Source organism: Mus caroli, unplaced genomic scaffold (genome assembly GCF_978045245.1).
Source record: "Mus caroli unplaced genomic scaffold, Mus_caroli_1 scaffold_11, whole genome shotgun sequence".
Taxonomy (NCBI): Eukaryota; Metazoa; Chordata; class Mammalia; order Rodentia; family Muridae; genus Mus; species Mus caroli.
Window position 1 is genome coordinate 110,823,027 of NW_028227266.1, and position 21,760 is coordinate 110,844,786.

General features: G+C 44.6%; 1 protein-coding gene across 20 annotated transcripts in view; it reads right to left on the bottom strand.

The window, feature by feature from the left end:
- The window catches only part of Arpp21 (cAMP regulated phosphoprotein 21), a 167,132-nt gene that overhangs the window by 50,094 nt on the left and 95,278 nt on the right, over positions 1-21,760 (bottom strand). For 16 of the 20 annotated variants that reach the window (XM_029481247.2, XM_085828093.1, XM_029481248.2 and 13 more), the window contains 5 exons: positions 19,348-19,575; positions 10,401-10,582; positions 9,542-9,646; positions 7,739-7,999; positions 2,720-2,846 (listed from right to left, as the gene is read on the bottom strand). In XM_029481247.2, the coding sequence (XP_029337107.1) occupies positions 2,720-2,846; positions 7,739-7,999; positions 9,542-9,646; positions 10,401-10,582; positions 19,348-19,575 (903 nt within the window). The remainder of the gene's footprint in view (positions 1-2,719; positions 2,847-7,738; positions 8,000-9,541; positions 9,647-10,400; positions 10,583-19,347; positions 19,576-21,760) is intronic. The other 4 variants (XM_085828097.1, XM_085828096.1, XM_085828095.1 and 1 more) reach the window with 1 other exon arrangement.

A 21,760-nucleotide genomic window follows, 5' to 3' on the forward strand; every position in this document is an offset into this window, starting at 1 on the left:
CCTCCAGAACACACAGCTGTCACAACCATCTAAAGGGACAATGTCCAACTATTGGAACATTCCCATGAACAACCCCACCATGGCATATTCAAACTCTGCTAGTTTTCACTAGGCCTTAGATCTTCCTTCCACCAGAAGGTAGAGCATACATGCGTCATCACAGTTCACAGTTAGATTTTATCAGCACAGGATTCTTTGTGACTTTGAGCTACCATCTGCCTTCACCAATCCACAGTAAACTCACTTTCTGCAGGGCAAGCTCTGCTGGGATTGTCAGCCAGGTGTCAGGTGCAATCATCAAACCTGGAAGGGCAAAGGTCTCGTTCTGCATCTGTGTGCTGTTGGTGGCACGTCTGGGGACCACACCATTCTTGAGTCATTTCCCTTTTCCTGTCTCTTACTCTCAGACCACAATGACTGTCACCCATGGCTTGGACTCGTGGAACCTGCCCTTGTCCCCACTCTGAATACAAGCCTTCCATAGGATTTACTCTTTGTAATAATAATAATAAAAAACATCGGTTACCATCTCTCTTAGGGGATTGCATATCCATGGTCCTACATGACACCAGGTTGCCAAGTTATGTGGCTGAGATTATCTACATGTATGTTCCAGGGATGCAGGAGGGATTTCTGTGTCTCTCAATATTCTCATTACACCTCATAAAAGAATGAAAACATCACAGCTACTTTCTCATATGTCATCAGTCATAAGGAAAGACAGAGGAGAAGAGGCATGGCCAAGGTGTTACCAGTGATTGTTCTAATCCTAATTCTGGGGCTCTGGGACCTGGACACAGACTCTGCACTGACCAGGTTCCTACATTGTTGTAGCCACACCCCTTTCTACTAGAATACCCAATCATGGAATATCTCTTTAGAATTCTGGAAGCCACACCCAGACACTACATTGGATACATGTGAGATCAGTAGAATTGATGACCCGCATTGGGTTTCTTCCTAATGCATTCCTGACTCAAAGGCAACCTTCTCTGTGGTACCTGAGATTAAATGGTAACTTTGGGTGTGAATGTGCGTTTGCACACTAGTGCAAGGGTGGTGTATGTGTAGGTAGACACGCATGTGTAGAGGCTTGCAGGCAACTGTTTCATTCCTTAGGCACTGTACATCTTGGCTTTTGAGACAGGCTCTCTCACTGGCTTGATGTTTGTTCAGTCGGCTAGGCTGGCCGGCCAGTGAGCCTCAGGCTCAGTGAGCTTGTCTCTGCCTCTCCAGGGCTGGGATTACAAACCCAAGTCATCACACAGACACCTTTATGTTAGACCTGGGTTCTGATGATCAAATTAGGGTCACCAGCTCAGTTTTCTCACAGTACTAAAGAATAATCTTTAAGTAAACATAGGCAGACAAAGACGGGACCATTCACACGCAAATGCACTATCCTGCAGGATTGAGTGGAAGGAACCGCACAGTCCCTACCAACAAGCTGGAGATTTCCTGGCAATTGCACAATGCAAGGTCTAAGGCTTCCCCTTAAAAATGACTTCATACACCTTTGTCCTTACTTCTATAAAAGTACAAGGGTCACTCAAAGGTCCCAGACAAATACAACATTTAAACAAGATTAAAAACTGGCCATTGTGAGTTCCTCTAATTTCTCTCAAAAGGCTTTAAATGGGCCGGTGGTGAATGAAATTAAGAGCACATAGCCAAACCAACGTGCAGAAGAACTGAATTCTGTCTCCAGTTTGGATCTGGCAAAGCTTCAGTATCAACATCACCATCAGCATCAGCATCATCAACATTGGAGTTCTTGCGGTGTTTGTGCCTGTAGCTAATCCTTGGCAAGGATTGTAAGTTTGTTTGTTTGTTTGTTCTAGCTTGTAAAAAATGGCACATATCATATCCATGTCACCCACGTGTATCTGCACATATTACGCATTCCTGTGCGGTTGTATCCATCGCAGACTTCAGACCTTAGAGCAGGCGTTCGGTGGAGAGCCGCAGCAGGAGCTCTTTAGTGTGACCTACTTACAGATGCAGAGACTTCAGCATGTCAATTAGCACTTTCTCCCTGCAGTTTGGTCGGCAGGATTGACAGGGAATTCTGCCTTGCGGCGCTTCCCTTAGCCCTGCTGGGCGCCTGCTGCTCTCGGGATAGCGGCATTCCTTAGGAGTTTGACACAGTAGGGAAAGAGACCGGTTCACTGTGAGACCTGCTACTCACTCTCTTACAGTGCATCGGCCCCCCTTCCCACTGCACAGTGGCTGCCGGGGCTCTGGGTGTCAGGCATGTGGCCTTCGTGGCAGTAAAACATGGAGTCAGAGTTCCAATATTGCCCGCTGCATAGTCGGGAGCCTTCTTTTAAAGCCGGCGCTGGATTTTAGGACAGTATCAACACAGCCTAATTTGGCCCCTTAAGGACTAGGGAAGATACTCTCTTCAAATTGAAAAGGAAACAACAAAGCACATGGGCTTGGAAGATAGGGGTGCGCTTGTCTCTCTGCTTTAAAATAAACTCAGAGGATGTAAAAAATAGCTTTGGGGAACAACTGAGCATGCGCAGGCTCATAGGCTCTCATCTCCTCGCGCCTTTTAGTTTCCCACAGAGTGAATCAATTGCTTTGCTAGTTTCCCTGGGTAGGGGAAACATGTGACTTAAATTTTCTCTTTGGGTATTCATCCAGTAAGTACAGCTATGAAATTCACCATCAAAAATAACCAAGCCGGAGGACTGAAAGGAAACATTTCCCGTACCTGCTTGCTGTGCGGTCTGTGGTATTTGCTGACTCCGCTGAGCACTGTACTGGACTGAGGCGAGGGGTCGGTACTGCTGTGTGGTTGAGGTAGGGTACTGACCAGATGGGTAGTAATATACGGACATCTGTGGGACAAGAGGAGAGAGAAACAGAGATGAGAGCTGTTCACAAGAAACATATTTTTTCACATAAAACCCACTGTTGCGATACAGTGTCATTAACTGTGGCAGATGTTGAAGGTGGGCCATGAGCATCCTCTCTCACACCTGTTTCAATGTGCAAGGTCTTTCTCCCCTGTTGGGAGATATCTCCTGTCCACGCTTTGGAAGCCGAGGAACTTTCTGTGACCTGCTTTGATCAATGCAAAGAGGCAAACGTGATGTGATGTCTGTCATTCCCATACCGGAACTTTAAGGAGATTTGCAACCCCACTGCAGGGGCAAAGGATTTAGTCTCCAGGCAAACACCTTATCTATCCTGCTGTGTTGGGAGACCAGAGACTCCCCTCCCTGCTGACTGGCTGACTGGCCCCTCAATCTTCAGATGTTGAGCACAGCCTGGGTCAGGTGCTCCAGTCCGTACCATATGGAACTGAAATGAACTTCCTGGGAGGAGTCTGGCCCACGTAGTGACTGTGTCATGAACAGCAAAAGGCCACTTGATGTCTTGTCAAAGATTCAAAGAGTGATTTATACATACCCTGTATCAAAATTTGCAGCATATGTAATATAAATGGAGCTATGTTAAGATATTGTGTAGGTATCTTCTGCAAACTTATTTTTAGTAGTGGGGACTGAATTTAGGCTTTATGTCTGCTGGGTAAGCCCTTTATTAGTCACCAAGCTGTAGTATCCCTAGGCATCCTGTTTCTCTCTCTCTCTCTCTCTCTCTCTCTCTCTCTCTCTCTCTCTCTCTCTCTCTCTCTGTGTGTGTGTGTGTGTGTGTGTGTGTGTTTGTGTGTGTGTGTGTGTACACGTTCATGGGTATGAGCATGGATGTGGAGGCCAGAGGTCAACCTTCGGTGTCATTCCTCAGGTGCTATTCATGTTGTTTGCTTGAAACAAGATTCCCATTAATGTGAAACTTACTGATCAGCGAGGTCAGCTGGCAAGAGAAACCCAGGGACTCTACTTCTCTCCACTTGCCCGGCTGGCTCTGAGATTCCAAAATGAGCCACTCTGAATGGCTTTTTAATGTGGATGTAGGGGATCAAACGCAGGTAGGTATTCATGCTTGCATGGTAAGCATTTTACTGACTGACCGATCTCCCCAGCCATTCTTGGAGATCCTTTTATTTGGAAGTTTAAGACAGTCTTATGCATAGTTGCCAAGACTTTGACTCATTCTGTAGTTCAGGAAGGTCTTGAATTCACATTTTTCCTACCTCATTTTCCTCAGATGCTGGGGTTACAGGTCTACACCCCTCAGACCTGCTAGCTTTCCATTAAACAGGCCTACTGTTTAATGACTGACAGCCAGTGAAAACCCCCTAACCCTTTCCATTGAGATCAAATGCTTCCTGGTATAGAAGACATCTTTGCCTACCTATTAATGCTATGTGATGCTAGTTTCTTACTCATTTCAGCTAACTCCTTCTGTCTTCAGGTCTCTGGCTTTTCTCTTCTCATCTTTAAAGGGAGCATAGGTGGCCATCCACTATATACTCCAGAGTATACAAGTTGTGTGTATAGAAGAAGATAGTGAACCAATTATTTTATAGCTCTGATTTTTATGCCTATTTAATCTTTTGATTTGATTATATCATAAGATACTAGTGTTCCCTCTTGCTACTGGAGTGTATAATATGTTCCCATACCTCAGGAAGAAGGCGGAAGCAAAGAAAGCATTGTATGGCCGTGGTTTGGCAATGCCATGGAATCAACATGAACGGCATTCTCACTTTCTAGTATGGTAGAGGACTGAGGGGAGGGGGCTGGGAGAGCCTGGAACGATTCTCTGCCTCATTGCTTAGCAATCAGTCATTTACTGATTGCACTCATTATTTGTGGTCATTTAACCTGTCTCTGTCTCTGCCTCTCTCATTGTGTGTGTGTGTGTGTGTATTTAGAGTGTGATGTTGGGTGTCTTCGTCAGAAGCTCCGCTTTACTTTTTAGGATAATTTGTTTTATTCTTCATGTATGAATGTGTTGCCTGCATGTGTGTATGTACACCATGCTCGTGTCTGTTGTCTGTGGGAATCACATCCCTTGGAGTTGGGATTATGAATAGTGGTGAACCACTGTGTAGGTGCTGGTCGTTGAAACCCAGGTCATCTGTAACCCATGAGTCATTTCTCTGGTCCCTCCATCTCACTTTTGGCATAGGGTTTCTCACGAAACATTCAGGTCAACAGCTTTCAGGTCAACAGCTTATTTAAACGGGGCGGTCAATAAAGTCTAGGGACCTGCTTGATTCTACCCTGGACCTTCCCCAGTTCTGGTGTTACAGATGTGCATAGCCACACCCAGCTTTTACAGGTGCTAGCAGTCCCAGCCCAGATCTTCATGCTGCCTTACCAAGCATGCTATGAGCTGTATCATCTCCTTAGTCTGTTCTCTCCTTTTGATAATCTCAATTCAAAAAAAAAAAAAACAAAAAAAAAACTGAAAACATAAAGAATTCATGAGCAAATCGATTTAGATCTATTCTGGAAATTTTTTTTTGATACAGTTAAAAGTCACTATTACCCATTACGTATTATATAGATGCCCTACAATTTAATTAAGAACAAGTACCTCCAAACTATCTATTATCATTATATGTGCACATCTGTTATTCTGGCTTGTACCTTAGGAAAAAGATTATGTGTCATTTCCATCTAAGCTTATAAACACAATACCCATTCCTTAAACCTACTTATTATTTCAGTGTATACATAAGTGTGTCTTGTGGGAATGTGGAGATAGATGTGGGACTCTGCACGCCATGGAATGGGTATGGAGGTAAGAAGACAACTTATGAGAATCAGTTCTTTCCTCCCAGCATATGGGCCTAATGAGCAAATTGGCCTCACCAGCCCAGGCTATCTTTTCTGTAGGCTTCTAGGATTGAATATTAATCAAAAAAAAAAAAAAAAACTTCAAAGGTAAAGAATGGAGGGCCAATACTTGAAAAGTTCCTAGTGAGCATTCATAATTTGGAAAAAAAAATGTCAAACTTGATATATGTAGATTTTAGAAGCTACTCATTTCTGTTTGTTTAATCTTGTTCTTCTTCTTAAATTGTATTTCTTTCCGTGCCTAGCAAAGGTTTGGACAACTTTACCTGGCCCTTCTCCGTGGTGTGCCATTACTAAGTCCTTAGGAATGGTGACATCAGACACTCAGACGCTAATGGGCACTTGGCCCATCCCAATCCTCCAGTCCTCTAAAGGAAGGAAAGTGAACTGAGCCCATGGACATATTTGGGAAACCCAATGCCCCTCCCTCAGGTTGTTCTTAGCCTCACTCAAATGGATAGTGGTCTCCTTCTAGTGGCATTAGGAAAGCACACACAAGCCAGAGGAAACATTCAAAGGTTCTTTGAAGAGACAGGCATATTTCCACCAACACCCCCAGACTGGTTCAGTGGAACTCTCTCCAGTGTTGAATGGTTGGCTAGCTAAACTTTAAAGTGGTGATTACATCAGAAGTCACTATGTGTTGTGACCTACATAAACCTGGATCAATGGATCTGTTTGTTTCCAATAATTAAGTTTGAAGTATTGAATTTATAGTAAAATAATTAATATAGGAATGGAATAGTTACTTAAAACTATCTTAAACACAACTTTAAATCCCACCAGGGAGGAAATATTACTGAGATGGTGACTGGGGCGTCCTCCACTAATTAATCATTCAAAATGAACAACTGAGGAAAAAAATCATTTCCTGCCAGAGAGTTTTGTGTGTCTTGAAGAGAAAATAATTTATTCAGGATGTGAAGGCAGTGGAACTAATGCCACCACGGTGACATGCACTTTAAACAGCACCTCCCAGGCTATGCTTCATAATTAGGACGGAAGCTGGTCGGGATTGTGTACGCCTTGAAAGCGGAGCAGAAAATGCTGGTGCGCATTTTCCATCTTGACAGTAATCACTTCCAATATTCTGCAAGGGATACCCAGGAGAGCCCCAGAGATGTTTGGTGCCGAACAGGAACACACAATCAGTCTTAGAGAAGACAGTAAAAATCAGTGACCTGTGGTGTCTTACATGCTCCAGTCAATTAAATATGATTAATGGCTACCTGTGAGATAGGCTGTGGGCTCTGGCTCTCCTGGGGGAGAGGAAAGGACAGTGGATATTGGCTTTGCTCTGTTCTTTGTATTCATAGAGACAAGCCTGTTTGGAGATCAGCTCCAGAAGATGGCTGTGAACGGATAAGCAAGGAAAACAAATTTCTTGAGCAGCAAGGGAGGGGTTTAAGGTTTCTAGGTTTAGGACATTCCCTTCCTGGCTTTTGCCATGTGAACAGCATCACCCATATGTGGTGTGTGTGTGTGTGTGTGTGTGTGTACATGTAGAGGCCAGAAGTCAACTTCAAGTGTCATTTTTCTCAGGAACCATCCAGCTTATTTTGGTTTGTTTGCTTGTTTATTCTGAGACAGGATCTCTAACTGACCTGGAACTGGCTGATTTGGCTACAGCCAATTGCCAGTAGACCCCAGGGATGCACCTGTTTCTGCCAGTTCAGTGCTGAGATTACAAGCACAGCCCACCACACCCATCTTTTTAACTTGGGTTCTGGGGATTGAACTCAGCTCCTCACCCTTGTTCATAAAGCACTGTTCCAACTGAGCCATCTCCCTAACCCAGAGTCAGTCATTTCCGTGGGCTTATGCCATCTACAAGACAGATTTCTCCAGGTTTCTCACCTTTGAGGTTCATTTGACTTTCTGACCACCAGGATCTCAGGAAGAGGACCAAGTATAGTTGGTAATGGGGACTGAGTGTGAACAAGAGGGCAAGACAATGGCAGAAATCAAAGGGCCACAAGCCATCTGTGGTGAAGAAGGGAGGGAAAGATCGCACCTACCTGCGCAGGTGGAGGCTGCTGTACAAATCCCTGGGGAGAGGGCGGGGCCTGCAGGACCTGCTGGGAGATGGGCGGGCCAGAGTCCGAGAAGCCCCCTGTGGAGAGCTGCTGGCCCGCAGAAGTGATGACGTAAGTTGGTGGCTGAGCTGTTTGTGGCATGAGAGAGGCTGGGTAGACTGTACCAGAGGGAGGTTCGGGAGTGTCTCCCGAGGACTGCCGGCTCATGCTCAGCTGGCTGAACTGGGCAGCCAGTTCTTCTCTCTGCGAGACAAGGGAATAAATGAACTCGGTCACAAGTAAAGCAAAGTGAGGTAGATACACACTCACACCGGAAAGGAGAGGGAGGAGGAGGAAGCAAAGCAAACACTAAATAAACAAACAAAAGAGTTCTTCAGCCAGACATACATATCAAGAAAAGTCATGCAAGAAATTAAGCCTTGATCAGCTGAAAAGCCCAGAGGTGGGAAACAATTTGGCCCAAATCTTCTTTCAACAGAAGGAAATTATTCTTTTTTTTTTTTTTTTGGTTTTTCGAGACAGGGTTTCTCTGTATAGCCCTGGCTGTCCTGGAACTCACTTTGTAGACCAGGCTGGCCTCGAACTCAGACATCTGCCTGCCTCTGCCTCCCGAGTGCTGAGATTAAAGGCGTGTGCCACCACGACCGGTAGATTATTCTCTTTTCATTGAGGGGATGGGCTCTAGAAATGAGGCACGGCAGCAAAGGAAGGTGTGGTTGTCAGCAGGACTTTCAGTGGCCAACCTGGATCTGCCTACTTCAGAGAAGATGAGCCTTCTTCTGGATAGAACCCACATGTCCATCTTACAGAAAACATCGATTCACTGGGCGTAACCTGATACTTATGGATTGTGTGCTGTTTCCACAAGGACTCACTGTAGTTAGGGAAAAGAACCAGGAGGCTGGATTCTTAGGAGACACGAGGTCGGGATCTTAGGGTAGTGATGGTCTACATTCCTGACTCTTGAGTTTTAGATAACCCTAGTGATCTTACATTGAGATCATGTAACCTGTTTGCGCATGACATCAAAGTCTAAGGATAATAAGTTGTGCTTGGCTAGTAAAGAGTGTGTGCACATATGTGCCTATGCATGAGGAATCAGAGGCCAATACTGGGTGTCTTCCTCCAACATCTCTCCAGTTTATGATTTGAAACAGTCTCTCACTGAACCTGGAGCTCATAAGTTTGGCTAGACTTGCTGGCTAGGAAGCCCACATGGCTCTCCTACTTCTGTCTCCAGAGCACTGAGTCTACAGATATTCACTACGTGGCCGGCTCTTTATAGGAGTCCTGAGAATCTGAGCTCAGTCCCTCTTACTTAGGAAGTATTTTATTGACATCTGGCCCGCCATTCCGTCAGTAAACTTTAAAAAGGATTTCAGAATGCAGAAGCGTTTAACTTAGGGAAAACAGGCAAAAGAAAGCAAGCTGCTTGAAGGGATGGATCGTATCAGTCAAGCATGAGACGTTTACATGTATACGATGACGTCACAGTCAGCCCAGGCCGTGCATTCGGCATCGTCTATAGCTGAACAGAAAAACTGTAGAACCTGTGAGCATGCTCTGTGTGCTTATGTGTGTGCATGTGTGGATGGATGCACACATGGGTGTGTTGTGTGTATGCATGCATATGTGTGCACGTGTGAGTGTGTGTATATGTGAGCACATGTGCTTGCCTGTGCACGGGTGTGAATGTATGAGTGTGAGTGTATGTGTGTAAGTACATGTGCTTGTATGTGTGCGTGTACGTGTGTGTGTGTGTTAGTTATGCTTATGATACTATACCAAGGGGAAGTGCTGCGTTGGCGACACAGGCAGGAGATGCTGGGGAGGAAAAGAGACCGCTGGATATTGCACAGACTGGGAAGATGGCTGCAGGCTCTGGACAGACTGGAGGGAAGAAAACACTGATCAGGTAAGAGGATAGTGTGGGGGCCTGAAATCCCATCCCATCGGAAGGGCATTGCGTCATTAAGAGGCTCTCCAAGATCATTCAGTGTAGAGAGGAAAGCTGTGTATGCAGAGCCAGATGGCTTTGGTCTTGAGGGGCCTCCAGAAAGCCTGCCTTGAAGTGTTGGGCACTTGAGTTGGTTGGGTGCTCTGAACTTACGGACATGTGTTGCCCAAGAACTAAGAAGTAAAAGCACACAAAAAAGAAGACTCCCCCAGGAAGCCTGCTTAGAACACATCAGGGTTCATTGTGCCTCCCTAGGGAAGGAGGGCATCTCTCTGCACCTTTCACAGGAGCCCAGAGATGAACATCCAGGTCAGCTGGGACTTGGCTGATCTCTGCTCTTCCCACTGAAGGAAAGGTCAGCACTGATTATGTAGACATGAATGTTTGATCTGTGGTGGGAAGGGGTGAATTAACTCAAAGTCCTAGAAGGGATTATAATTTGCTTTGCTACAAACAATATTTAGACCCAAGCAACTGTGCATCCATTTTCCCTAGTATCTACTCTCACCCAGTAGACACTTGCATTGGGTATAAGCAGATAATATTTTGTCCAGTGACGATTATACGATTATACTCTGGAAGATTTTACCTATAAGCCTGATGGGAAGTGACATGCCATATCTTTTCTCCTAGATGGATTGCCGACCTGAACCCTATGTGGCCCTCATCTTTAGGCCAGCTCCTCACCTGAGTGACCAGTGGCCCTGCCATCTGGGGCTGTGATGCCTGGACCTGCTGCTGAGGCTGAGGCGAAGGTTGCTGCTGTGGAGGTTGCTGGGGCTGCCCACCCACAGTGCCACGCAGTGTCTGCTGACTTCCGGGAGGGTTGTATATCGCAGGCGTTCCATCCGGGTTCACAAAGGGCTGACCTGAAATAAAGCCACACATAAGCCTGGGCTCAGTTGAGGGTCTCACTGTCTTTCCTGCAGGGAGAAAGAGCACTCTCATAGAATCTCTGAAAATAGCCTAAAGTAAAAGCACACCCAAGAGGAATTCAAGACAGGGACCCTGCTCCAAGGTCACATGCATTCCTGCTTGTGATCCAGACTAACTTAGGTATGATGATAGTGTGAGCACGTAGCAACTTAAGAAGTAGCAAATTAACCCACCTCCTTCAGGGAAATATGCCAGGCAAAGGGCCACTGTGAACAGTGGAGCCCAGTAGTCAGGCCTGAGGAGAAGCAATCTCTCTGCAACCCTGTTTTGTCTCCTGTATCTCACAGTCGTATACCGGGAGACAGCAGCTACTTTCTGATCACAGAACTCCGACTACATCCAGTAGCGAGTTATCTGCCAAAGCATTGATTTCGCTTCCATTCAGTCTGGCCACCAAACAAAAATTATTACAGGCACACAAACACATACACAAAATAAGGAGATGGAATGAATCTACTGCCCCCTTCTCTAAGCACACAACTGGGGATAGCCATGGTTCTATATTCATTTCCTTAATGAGTATACAAAGTAGCAGGGATCCCCATAGCTTTTTCTTACATGCTAAGTTTTGACTGAACTCCCATCTCTCTCACCTCATCCCCATTGTACCCCTCTTCACCTTTTGTTCCCCTTCTAGTTATAAATCATGTCTTTTCTTACCCCACCTCCCTCCCTTCCTTACAATCTCAATTCTCACATCTTGTGGATGGGCCCTTTCCAGTGACCATACTTCCACCTACACTTCCTCCCATATGCATGCATGCATACATACATACATACATACATACATACATACATACAACAATTGGAAACTAAGTCTACATGTGAGAGGGAATATGCAGTCTTCCCAAGCCTGGGTTGCCTTACTTAATATAAAGTTTTTCTGTTCCATCCATCTCTCTACAGATTTTGTAAGTTTGTTTTTCTTTTCTAGGTTTTATCTTTTTAAAGAAAGGCCAACCCTGCTTGGAGAATATAGTGCTACCACCACTTGTGACCAATACTCGCTTCTGCTGGATTCAAACTCATCATAAGGTGATCTGTCAATGGATTCTATCTATAGTTTTGCCTTTTGAGATATTGGCTTGCTCACTGTGATAATGTTGACTACTTAGTGACTGTGTGGCTTTGCAATTTGGAAAAATATGCTGGAGGAGGTGGAGGCTCACAGGGACATGGGGGTGAGGGCTACGGGATGCAGAGTGAAAGGTGGGAGGTGAGAGAGGAGGAGATGGGTAAAAAGAGAGCACACATTTCTGGTGTGGTGGACAGGGGTCTTGAGCACAGATCTCACCTCTTTTCAACAACCCTGTGAATATTTATTCTCATTTTTACCTCAGCAGAAGTAAAATTAAGCTCAAGGAGACCAGGAAATTCATTTGGCAAAATAAGCAACAGCAAGGGCAATGACTTAGAACAGTAAGGGAGGGAGATGTGCCTCTGCCTAGTGATGCCCCAATGTCTATTCACTTTCTGATATACCCAACATAACTGACTCATGAAAATATACATAAGGAGCACACAGTACAACTCAGACCCATGACAACTAAGAGGCATCAGCCAAGGCATGAGGACTTGGACAAGCCAGCAATGCTTTTCTTCTTCCTGTGTAGTCATAGAAGGGAGAAGACATGGTACCCAAGGAGATTGATCCGTGTACCCGCCAACTACCTTCTTCACTGTCCCATCATCTGGCAGCCCTACAGGGAATAAAGAGCTGGAGATGTTTCTCCTCAAGATGAACTCAGAAGTGCACTGCAGGAGCCTGAGAAAAAAGTCTAGCGGAAGTAGAACTTCCTGGACCAGTGTGGTGCTCCATGGAAAGCCTTCCCCACTGGGGGTTGGGCAGTGGCATCAGCAGCAAGTTGAGCTCTCCTGCAGCACATATCCCAAGCCTCTGAGCCTATCCGTTGTACTCAGGGAGACACGGGGCTTTCAGGAGCATCCGTTGTTCTGAACTGGAAGGATGTAAATGACATGGGGGCCTTGCCTTGATACTCTTGCTCATGTAGAAGCAGAACAAGCTAGGGTTGGCAATCTCATGGGAAAGAAATTAGCAACACGGACTGAGAAGGAGAGAGATCTGAAAACCAACTCAAGGAAGCATGCTATTCTAGGCGGGGAGCTCATGTGGACTTCACGACACAGTGGACCATTATGAAATAGGAGTAAACAAATTAAGTCAGAAACTTTAATCACTGCATATCAACAAACATGCCTCCTAGGACGAAGGACTTTATGACAGTAATCCCAGGACCAATACCACTCATGGCTACAGGAAATGAAGCAGAAATGCATCCTTAGAAAATATGCTGATTAAGTTGAGCAACTTCATATTCAGCCAGGCATGGAACGCTGGAATTCAGGATCTTTTCAAATTCCTGAATGCTGGGATTATAGGCATGGCTACCATACTCAGGTAACTTTTTTTTTTAAGTTCATAATGTCTCAGACACATGCCTTCTTACTATTGCCATTTAATTTTAGCTACATTTTACTGTATGACTTTTTTCCCCCTAAAAATCAAGTTTTTTTTTCCCTAGAATCAAAACTTGTAATCCATTGTTCCCCAAAGCCAGAAATTTGGAAAAGGCTAAAAATTATTTCAGCTTTAAACCATTTCTGGGCCTGGGAGGATAGGAGGGAAGAGAAGCTCTGATTGAGATGTAAAGTAAATTAATTAATTAATGAAAAAAAACACATTCTATCAATGTTTTGAGTATTCTAACACTCAGTTTTCTTTTAACCCCAGCACGGGGAGGGGGGGGGCGGTCAGGAGGATCCCTGGGGCACCCTGGACAGTGAGTTTAGACCAATCAGGTGAACCTCAGGCTAATAAAAGACCTTGTTTCAAAAACAGGATGGACAGCCACTGAGGAAATATACCTGTTCTTGACCTGTGACCTCATAGGACACACACACACACACATTCACCCACACGCATGCATACACACCTGCCCAAACAAGTGCACCTATATAAACATTACCCATAAGTACACATACATATGCAGACACTAGCTCTCACAATACGTGAAAGGATTCTTTTCTATTATGACCTTGCTTCTGACCACTACCTCTGAGACATATGAAAATCTACCTCTAATTCTGGTTAGGTTATAACCCCAAATGCTCAGATGTCCTTTGTGATAAACTCTACAATCTCAGCTTGAAATGTGATTAGCACATTCTGGTGCAAAGCAAGAGATGGCCCAAAATAATTGCCTACAAGAGTTCTAATGATTCCGAAGGAAGAGATGGCTCGGCCTGGAGAGAACAGGGAGAGTCAAATGCTGGTTTGATGCTCACCCAGCAAAGGTGGCAGAGCTGAAGGAAAGCCAAGGCTGCCAGAGAAGAGAACAAAAGCAACTTCCCAGGACACCTGGGCCAGGTGGCTGTTGGCTTTCAAGTCAGAGCACAGCAGCTCCTCTGTGTCTGGCAAATTCCACCAATCCAGATACAATTAAGCTGAATACAAGCAATTAGTTTGAGTGACAGCTGAGGCAGACTGCGGGTAGGGGTGGGGGTGGAGCCTGGCTGGGCCTTGCTTCAGTCTGATGGAAGCAAGTGTGGCAAGCAGGCTCAGAAGACCACAGGAGGCATGTAGAGCTTGGGGAGAAAAGGCTTGATATCAGAAATAAGCTAGGGTACCCTCAGTTGAAAGCAGGGGCAGAGAAAGAGACTGGATGTAAAATACACATTCCTTTAAAAAACATACTAGCTGAGAAGGTTTTCCATGGTCCACATCAATATAGCTGTAATGATTTCAGTCATGGATCATTATTGAATAATCTCACAAAGCAGGCCATTTTGTTGTTTTGCAAGAAAAGAAAAAGAAATACACTTAACTAACTCTGGGGGAGTGAGATGGCTCAGCAGGTTAAAGCCTCTTGCTGACAAACCTGAAGATCTGAGTTCAACCCCAGGGATCCCCACAGTGGAGGGAAAACACTGACTCCCACCCAGTGTCCTCTGACCTCCATAGGCACAGTCTGGCATACTTGTGTCCCCCAGAAAGTGTAAAAAAATAAAACATAATTGAAAATGTCCCCTCTCCATGAGTCTATAAATATCTTAGTAACAAGGAAACACACACAAGGAAAGTCACATAAGAAATAAAATAGCCATAAGCTCTTGACACCAAAGCATGTCTGCTTCCCACTTGATAGAATGGTAAGGGAGGAAGGGAGAGGGGCTTTTCTTTCCTTCCTGTGTAGAAGGTCATGTTGACAGAGCATGCGATAGGAAGGATGAACTCCACCCTTGAAGGACATCTTGACAGACAGCGTAAGCAGAATTTCCAGACACGCTTGAGAACAATGTGGAAGCACTTTGGATAAACAGAAGCTGGGAGTCCTGATAAAAGTCTACGATTGAAGAGCCCAGCAGGAGCACCTGGCCGAGAAGTTCTGAGTGGCTCCTCAGAGTGAGGGCCCCAAATGCTGTATCCTTACACAGTCATGGATTTGCACAAGGTGAAGAGAAGGCAGTGTGAGTGAGTATACAGCGTGCAGGGGCATGCGCTAGGATCGGAGGGCTGCTTGTTGGCATTTCTATGCAACAGCATTTCTGTCAAATGCAACAAAATTTCTGTCAAATCTACCCAAAGGAGCCTGTGATTCAGGAAAGCTGAAGGAAGAATATGAGGAGGAGTCTAGACTTGCTTGGCAGGCATGATAGCATTGGATAAACAAACAAACAAAAACAAACAAACAAACAATTTGTGACTACTTACTCATTTAGGTTCCTGGAAATAACCATGAGGAATCAAGAGGGCTTGAGTAAGACTGAATGGGAGACAACTTGGTGGCTAAGACAAAATTCAAACATTTGGGGTCCAAGGAGAAGGCTCAGCAGGCAAGGGTCCTCGCTGAACAAGCATGAGAACCTCTATGTGAATTTCTACCACCCACACAAAAAGCTGGTGTTGCATGCTTGCCTGAGACAACACGATTGCTACAGCTTACCAGCTGCTAATATAACCACAGGTTCAGAGAGAGACTCTGTCTCAAAGTAATAAAGTGGAGAGTGATGGGGCATGACATCTGACACAACCCTCTGGCTTCTATCCACCCATGAGTAAATATACCACACAATATACCACACACACACATACCACACGAACATACACACGATTACCCACTGACCCAACCTCGCAAGCTCAGTCAATTACAAATTTGTACATGGAGCCCATTCCCAAGTATGACATTGAGTGGGAAGTCACTGTGCTAGCTAGGAAAACACATGGGATGCTTAGTAGATATGTATTTCACCAGTAACCATCCAGTACTTGTATTGTACCCAGAAGTCTGTCATTCATTCTAGGGAATCCAAACGCAATTAATTAGTCAATTAATTACGTAATTGTACAGGTTGTGTCCCCCCCACACACACACACAGTTATTTAAAATGCACCAACAAGGGGATAAGAAAGAAAGTGTTAAGTTTCAAACCCAGGACAAATCGATGACTAAGGTGCCTACTTAACATATCAAAGTAGACTTGGCTGCCAAGTTTTCCCAGCATCCCTCAGTAACTAGCAGTTACAGGATATGGATGGCATAGCCTGCCCCCTACCCTAAACTTCTCCAGCCCAAGGGCTGGGCTGCTCTTCCCCCATTTGCCATGCCCCATATAATTCAGACATTTTGGTTATCTAGTCTTTTCCTCTACTCATTACAATCCTGGCTCTCCCCTCTCTCTTCTCCCCTCTCTCCTCACATAGTCCCGGTCAGGGTCATGTTTACTCTGGACTCTCCCAAATTCTCTGCCTCTGGCTATGCTCTCTCTCATATATGCTCTCTCACAATAAAGCTTCTTCCCTCCCCGACTATGCCTAGGAACAGTCACATCTCGCCCCGCCCCCCTCATAGTAGTTAGCTACCATTGGTGAAATGGTATACATGAAATGGTATACATGAAAGTATTTGTGTCCTGTGCTTGGTAAGGTATGAAGAGTGATTTCTCACCCATGGATACCAGTGAAAAATGGATTCCAGCCCAGAAGATATAACTTGCAATAGAGGTCATATAAGAATCACATGGTATGTGTCACATGTATACTTACCATGCACACATACACATACCCATGACAGGTATATAGTATGAATTGCATACTTTAAAGACATGTGTGCATGCATATTCCTCTTAAAATTTTATTTTTATTAGTTTTCTCTTTGTGTGTATGTGTATGTGTGTGTTTATTAATTTTTTATTAGCTTTCACTGTGTGCCTACATGTGTGTGGGTGCCTACAAAAGCCAAAGATGTCAGGTTTCATGGAGGAGGATTTATGGGTGTTTGTGAGCAACCTGACTTGGACACTGTGAACCAAATGTAGATCCTCTTCAAGAGCAGTACCTGTTCTTAACCATTGACCAATCTCTCTGTCCCAGTATGTTTATATTTTCAATCAATGAAATTAAAAGCACTCTAGAAAGAAGAAATACAATTTGATTTTACGTGTATATGGATTGTGTATCTGTGTGTCTATATGTGGGCACAGCTGTGTGTCTGTATATGTGCACACATATGTGCATGCATGCATGCATGGATACAAGCTCATGAGTGTGACTGTGCTCGTGCATGACTGTGACTTGCACAACATTGATGTCTTGAGTATTCCTCAATGGCTTGCCACACTATTCATTATCTCTCAGTTGAGCCCAAAGCTCTACAAATTGGCTAGTCTCACTAATCAGTATGTCCCAGGCATCTCCTGCTTCCACTTCCCCAAGTCTCAAATTATTGACAAACTGCCATGCCTACCAGGCATTTACAGTGCCAGAGTCCTCACTCTTGTCCTCAGGCTGATGCAGCTGTTGCTCTAACCACTTAGCCATCCACCTAGCTGGGAAACGGAGCTTCTCCCCTCCCATGGTTCAGCCATATATAAAATACAATAACTGTGGTCATTTGTGAGGAAGAGTTCAATGCCTAGCGTGTGTCAAAGCAGACAAAGGTCTATAAAGAAACCATTCAGCAGTGACTTCCCTCTAGTTGAGAGCCTTTCTCAAAGGAGATGTTTTGATAGCAGCCTCAAGTGACTCCATCCAACGAATGAGAATCAGGAGTTGGCACCAGCAGAATTCTATTTCTTTGCTAAATAAGTTAGACTGGGTATAATAATATATACAGACATATGCAAAGCCACAGTACCATTACTAATGATACCCTACAAAACATACTTTTGTGTCTTTTTAAGAACACTCTGGAATTCTGTTTAAAGCAAATCAAGCAAATGAATGTTCTGTGCTGGCTCCTTCCAGCAAGCCCTCTGTCCACTCAACAGCCAAAGCTTTCACACCAACAATCAAATCATCCTTCAGTCAGGGCCCAGAGAGGTGCATATGGTACTGGTCTCCTTTACTCTCCGTTATGAAGCTTGCAATAATACCAATAAAACCTGAGCCATTCAGAAAATGCCTCTTAGAAGTGCCCAGGCTTAGGCTTTCAAGTGGTTTTCAGTAAAATGATTATGGTTTTTGTTCTCTTGAGCTTATGGTACTTTCAGAATGTCTCCACCAAACCCCATGCTCTGAGAATGGGCCATATGCTTTATAAGAACAGACAGTTACTTCAGGAACCACTTTGCTATAGTTCCCATGTTGAAGCAAGGACCCTAATTGCCAGACCCCATGTGAGCAGACCCAGCCAATCACTCTTGTGAGATGTTCAGCTGCTTCTCTCTGTTCAAGCTTAGATAACTGAAGTAATGCTCTATACACCAGAGCTAAACTTCAGACTCCTTGGCAGAGAATTCTCTTCTTTCCAACCCCTAATGACAAACTCTGAATGCTAAACGTGACAGCACAGCTCTAAGAATATTCTGGACTCTCAGCTCTCTGTGGTGGTGGCGGCAGGGGGTGTGGTGGAGGGTTGTCTTGAGATGGGAGTTACCAATCCCCTAGGGAAATTGGCAGTCATCATGGAGTGAGCCATAATTATGGAAGGGACAGTTTCCCAGTCCTACTATAAGCTGGCTGGATCTATTATCCCCACGAGGCAGTATTTAATGCTTGCCATTATTTTCATTACTCATGTGGGTTCTTCTTACTCTGCAGGGGCTGGGTGAGTCCTATAATCTTCTATAATCAGTGATGTGGGTCCAGGAATCCAAGGGATTCCCTGCACTCCTGAAATGTCTTTGAGTGAAAACGACTTGAGGTGTAATGCAGGCTCACTGAGCATTTAGTGTGAGAAGCACTAACATTAGTATATCCCAGCTCAGGATACAGCTGACCTACATTTTAGGTCCCCAGAAGAAGATAAAACTCTTCATGGCCAAGAAAAAAGGGACCAAGAGAAGGGGATGCTGCCTCAGCTGCCTCAGCTGCCTTCCCCTTTCACCTCCACCACCACCACCTCCTCCTTCTCCTATTCCTTTTCCTACTCTCCATTTTCAGGGCTGGGAATGAAACCCAAGGCCTTAGTCATGCCAAGCAAGTGTTTTACTATGGGGCTTCAGCCCTAAGTCTCCAGAAGGGGTGACTCCTGGGAATTGTCTGATCTGTATGAATGTTGATGCATTTACATACATAGCTGTAAATCCAGACTTCCCCAAAGTCACTGCAAAGTTGTCCCCACACTCTGTCTCCTACCCAAGTACTTTTTTCAGAAAACTTGATAATGAATTTTACTTATCAAGCAGAGGAATAAAGCTTTAATAACTCGTGTTTCTGGCAGAGCAGGACAGTACTGACCTGTGTGTGGATTAAGAAGGATGCTTCCAGGTGGGATGCCAGTCGCGCTTTCAAGTGGGAGGAGGATGTAGCTGGTGCTGCTGGGAGGAACCTGGCCTCCCATTCCATTCTCTGAATAGGCCATACAGCCAGGAGAACCAGCTGCCACGTTAGAGGTCAGGGCCGTGCTCTGTGGGTGGGTGCGGGACAGTGATCCTGAGGAGCCTGCACTGCTGGAAGACTCAGAACCTGGCAGAAAGATGGGAATCAACAGAGCATGTGGTACCCAGGGAAGTTGAGAGACAATATGTTAGACATCACAAAGCTGACTCCTTCATCCGGGGACACTGGGCAGTTTAAGGTGTGTGTGTGCTGAAGGATGAGGTTAGCCAATGTCCCCTCCACATTGTCAACTTGTATTTATGGAAACCTTTGCTTTCTGCTTCTCGGGTGTGCCAGCTTTCCTAAGGAAGGGGGTATTAAAAGCAACCATCCCTTCAGCTTTTGCACACACTCTCTAGGAGGTAAACTGGTAAATGAGATTTCCAAGCAACGAACTGAACTCAGTGCCTGCAAATTCCCATCTCTTGAATAATTAATGCTACAAGAAATACTTCTCTTAGTGAGACTGACAGACCAATAGGAACCAGGAACAGGGTGGAGGATAAAGAGATGGCCACCCAAGGAGACCTATGACACAGTGGCCCATGTGTGCTCTTGAAGCTCCATCCTTCAGGCAAAATTTGAAGGGAACTGATACAAACTGGTATTTATTTCCTCTATGAGTAGAGAACTGGACTATTTCTATTGGGAACACAGCACTATATGAGTGGGAATTATTTTTATGATGTTGAAGAGTGAATCCAGAGTCTTGTGTGTGCTTAGAAAGAGCTGTAGCTCAGAACTAAACCTGGAGCCACAAGTTAAACAAACAAACAAGCAAACAAGCAAACAAATAAACCAATTACCAGAAGGAGAGGGGTGACTTAGGAGAACAAGTATAGAATTAAGAGCTGAAGACAACAGCTACATCTGGGTCTAACCTTTCTTGGATCTTCTAATTGTGGTAACTTTGAACATCTTGGAAATATTAGTTTCCATGTTGGATCATATCCTCAGGTTGTAAGCCCAATTAAACATTTCCTCCATTAATTTTCTTCTTGTCAAGTATTCAGTCCAAGTGATGAAAAAAGAAACTGATAAACACTTAGACAGGAACACAGGTATTGCTAGGTGCCCTTTCTGGTTGCCTTTGTTGTATGCTTGGGCCAGTTTGTAAGCCTTGATCATCTGGAACAGATAGAGTGACAGTCTACACAGCTATACCACTGATATAATTGACTAAAAACAGACACTGGCAACAATGATCAAATCACAGGGCAAGAAGTGTTCAAAGGTTTAACTCATATTGAAATTGATACTTGAAAACTCAAGAGTTTTAGGTTCCCAGTGTTAAAAATATGTCTGGCTTCCTTTTTCCAGGGGCTTACTGGAAGGCAGAGCAAATATTGAAACTCTATGTTGGTGTGGTAAACACTGTACTGAGCACTGTAAATGATCAAATTTCTACAGAAAACCTGGTACTGGAGTCAGAATGGATCCCTAGATTTATCAGACACATTTTCTGTGTCACTGTGTGGCAACATCTGAGTGGACTCAGGATACTCATCTCCCATATTGTCCAAGCTCTGAGCCTGCAGGCTACACATCCCATTCAGCAATGTCATTCCTGTGGCAGACAAATAGTGTCACCACCTGATCAAGCTTGGTCAAGTTCTAGAAGATGCAAAAAGTAATCAAAGTTACTCCCCAGGGAGACATAGCAGCTCCTAGGGATCAAAAGAGGGAGATGACATCAGGACAGCTAAAGAGAAACTCAATGTGCCCTCAAGGGAGAATTGGGGGCAGTATGTGGGTGAGGGAGATCACAAAGCAAAGCAAAATGCAGAACCAGGCAGGACAGGGCAGAAGGGAAAGGCCTCAGCTCCAGTCTGCCTCTGATGTGCCTCATCTCTCTAGGAAGTATCAGTTGCCTCAACCTCAGAGCTCGCTTCTGTAAGGCATCCAGACAGACTGGAAGCAAGAGCGGGGAAGATGGCTTAGTTTTCCATACTGGACCATGCTTTGAACAGACTTCTCTTTATCTCTCTAGTTTTCAGACTTTCTGTGTCTTTAAGATGTAAATCCCAGTTTTACCTACTTTGTAGCCTTTCTGACTTTCTTAGACTTTGAATCCTTTTTTTCTTTCTTTTTTTCTTTCTTTTTTTCTTTCTTTCTTTCTTTTTCTTTTTTTCTTTTTTTTTTTTTTTTTTTTTTTGAGACAGGGTCTCTGTATAGCCCTGGCTGTCCTGGAACTCACTTTGTAGACCAGGCAAGACAATTATTACAAGAGGTAAACAGGACACATTGGGCTGCTTTGAAATATTAGACTGAC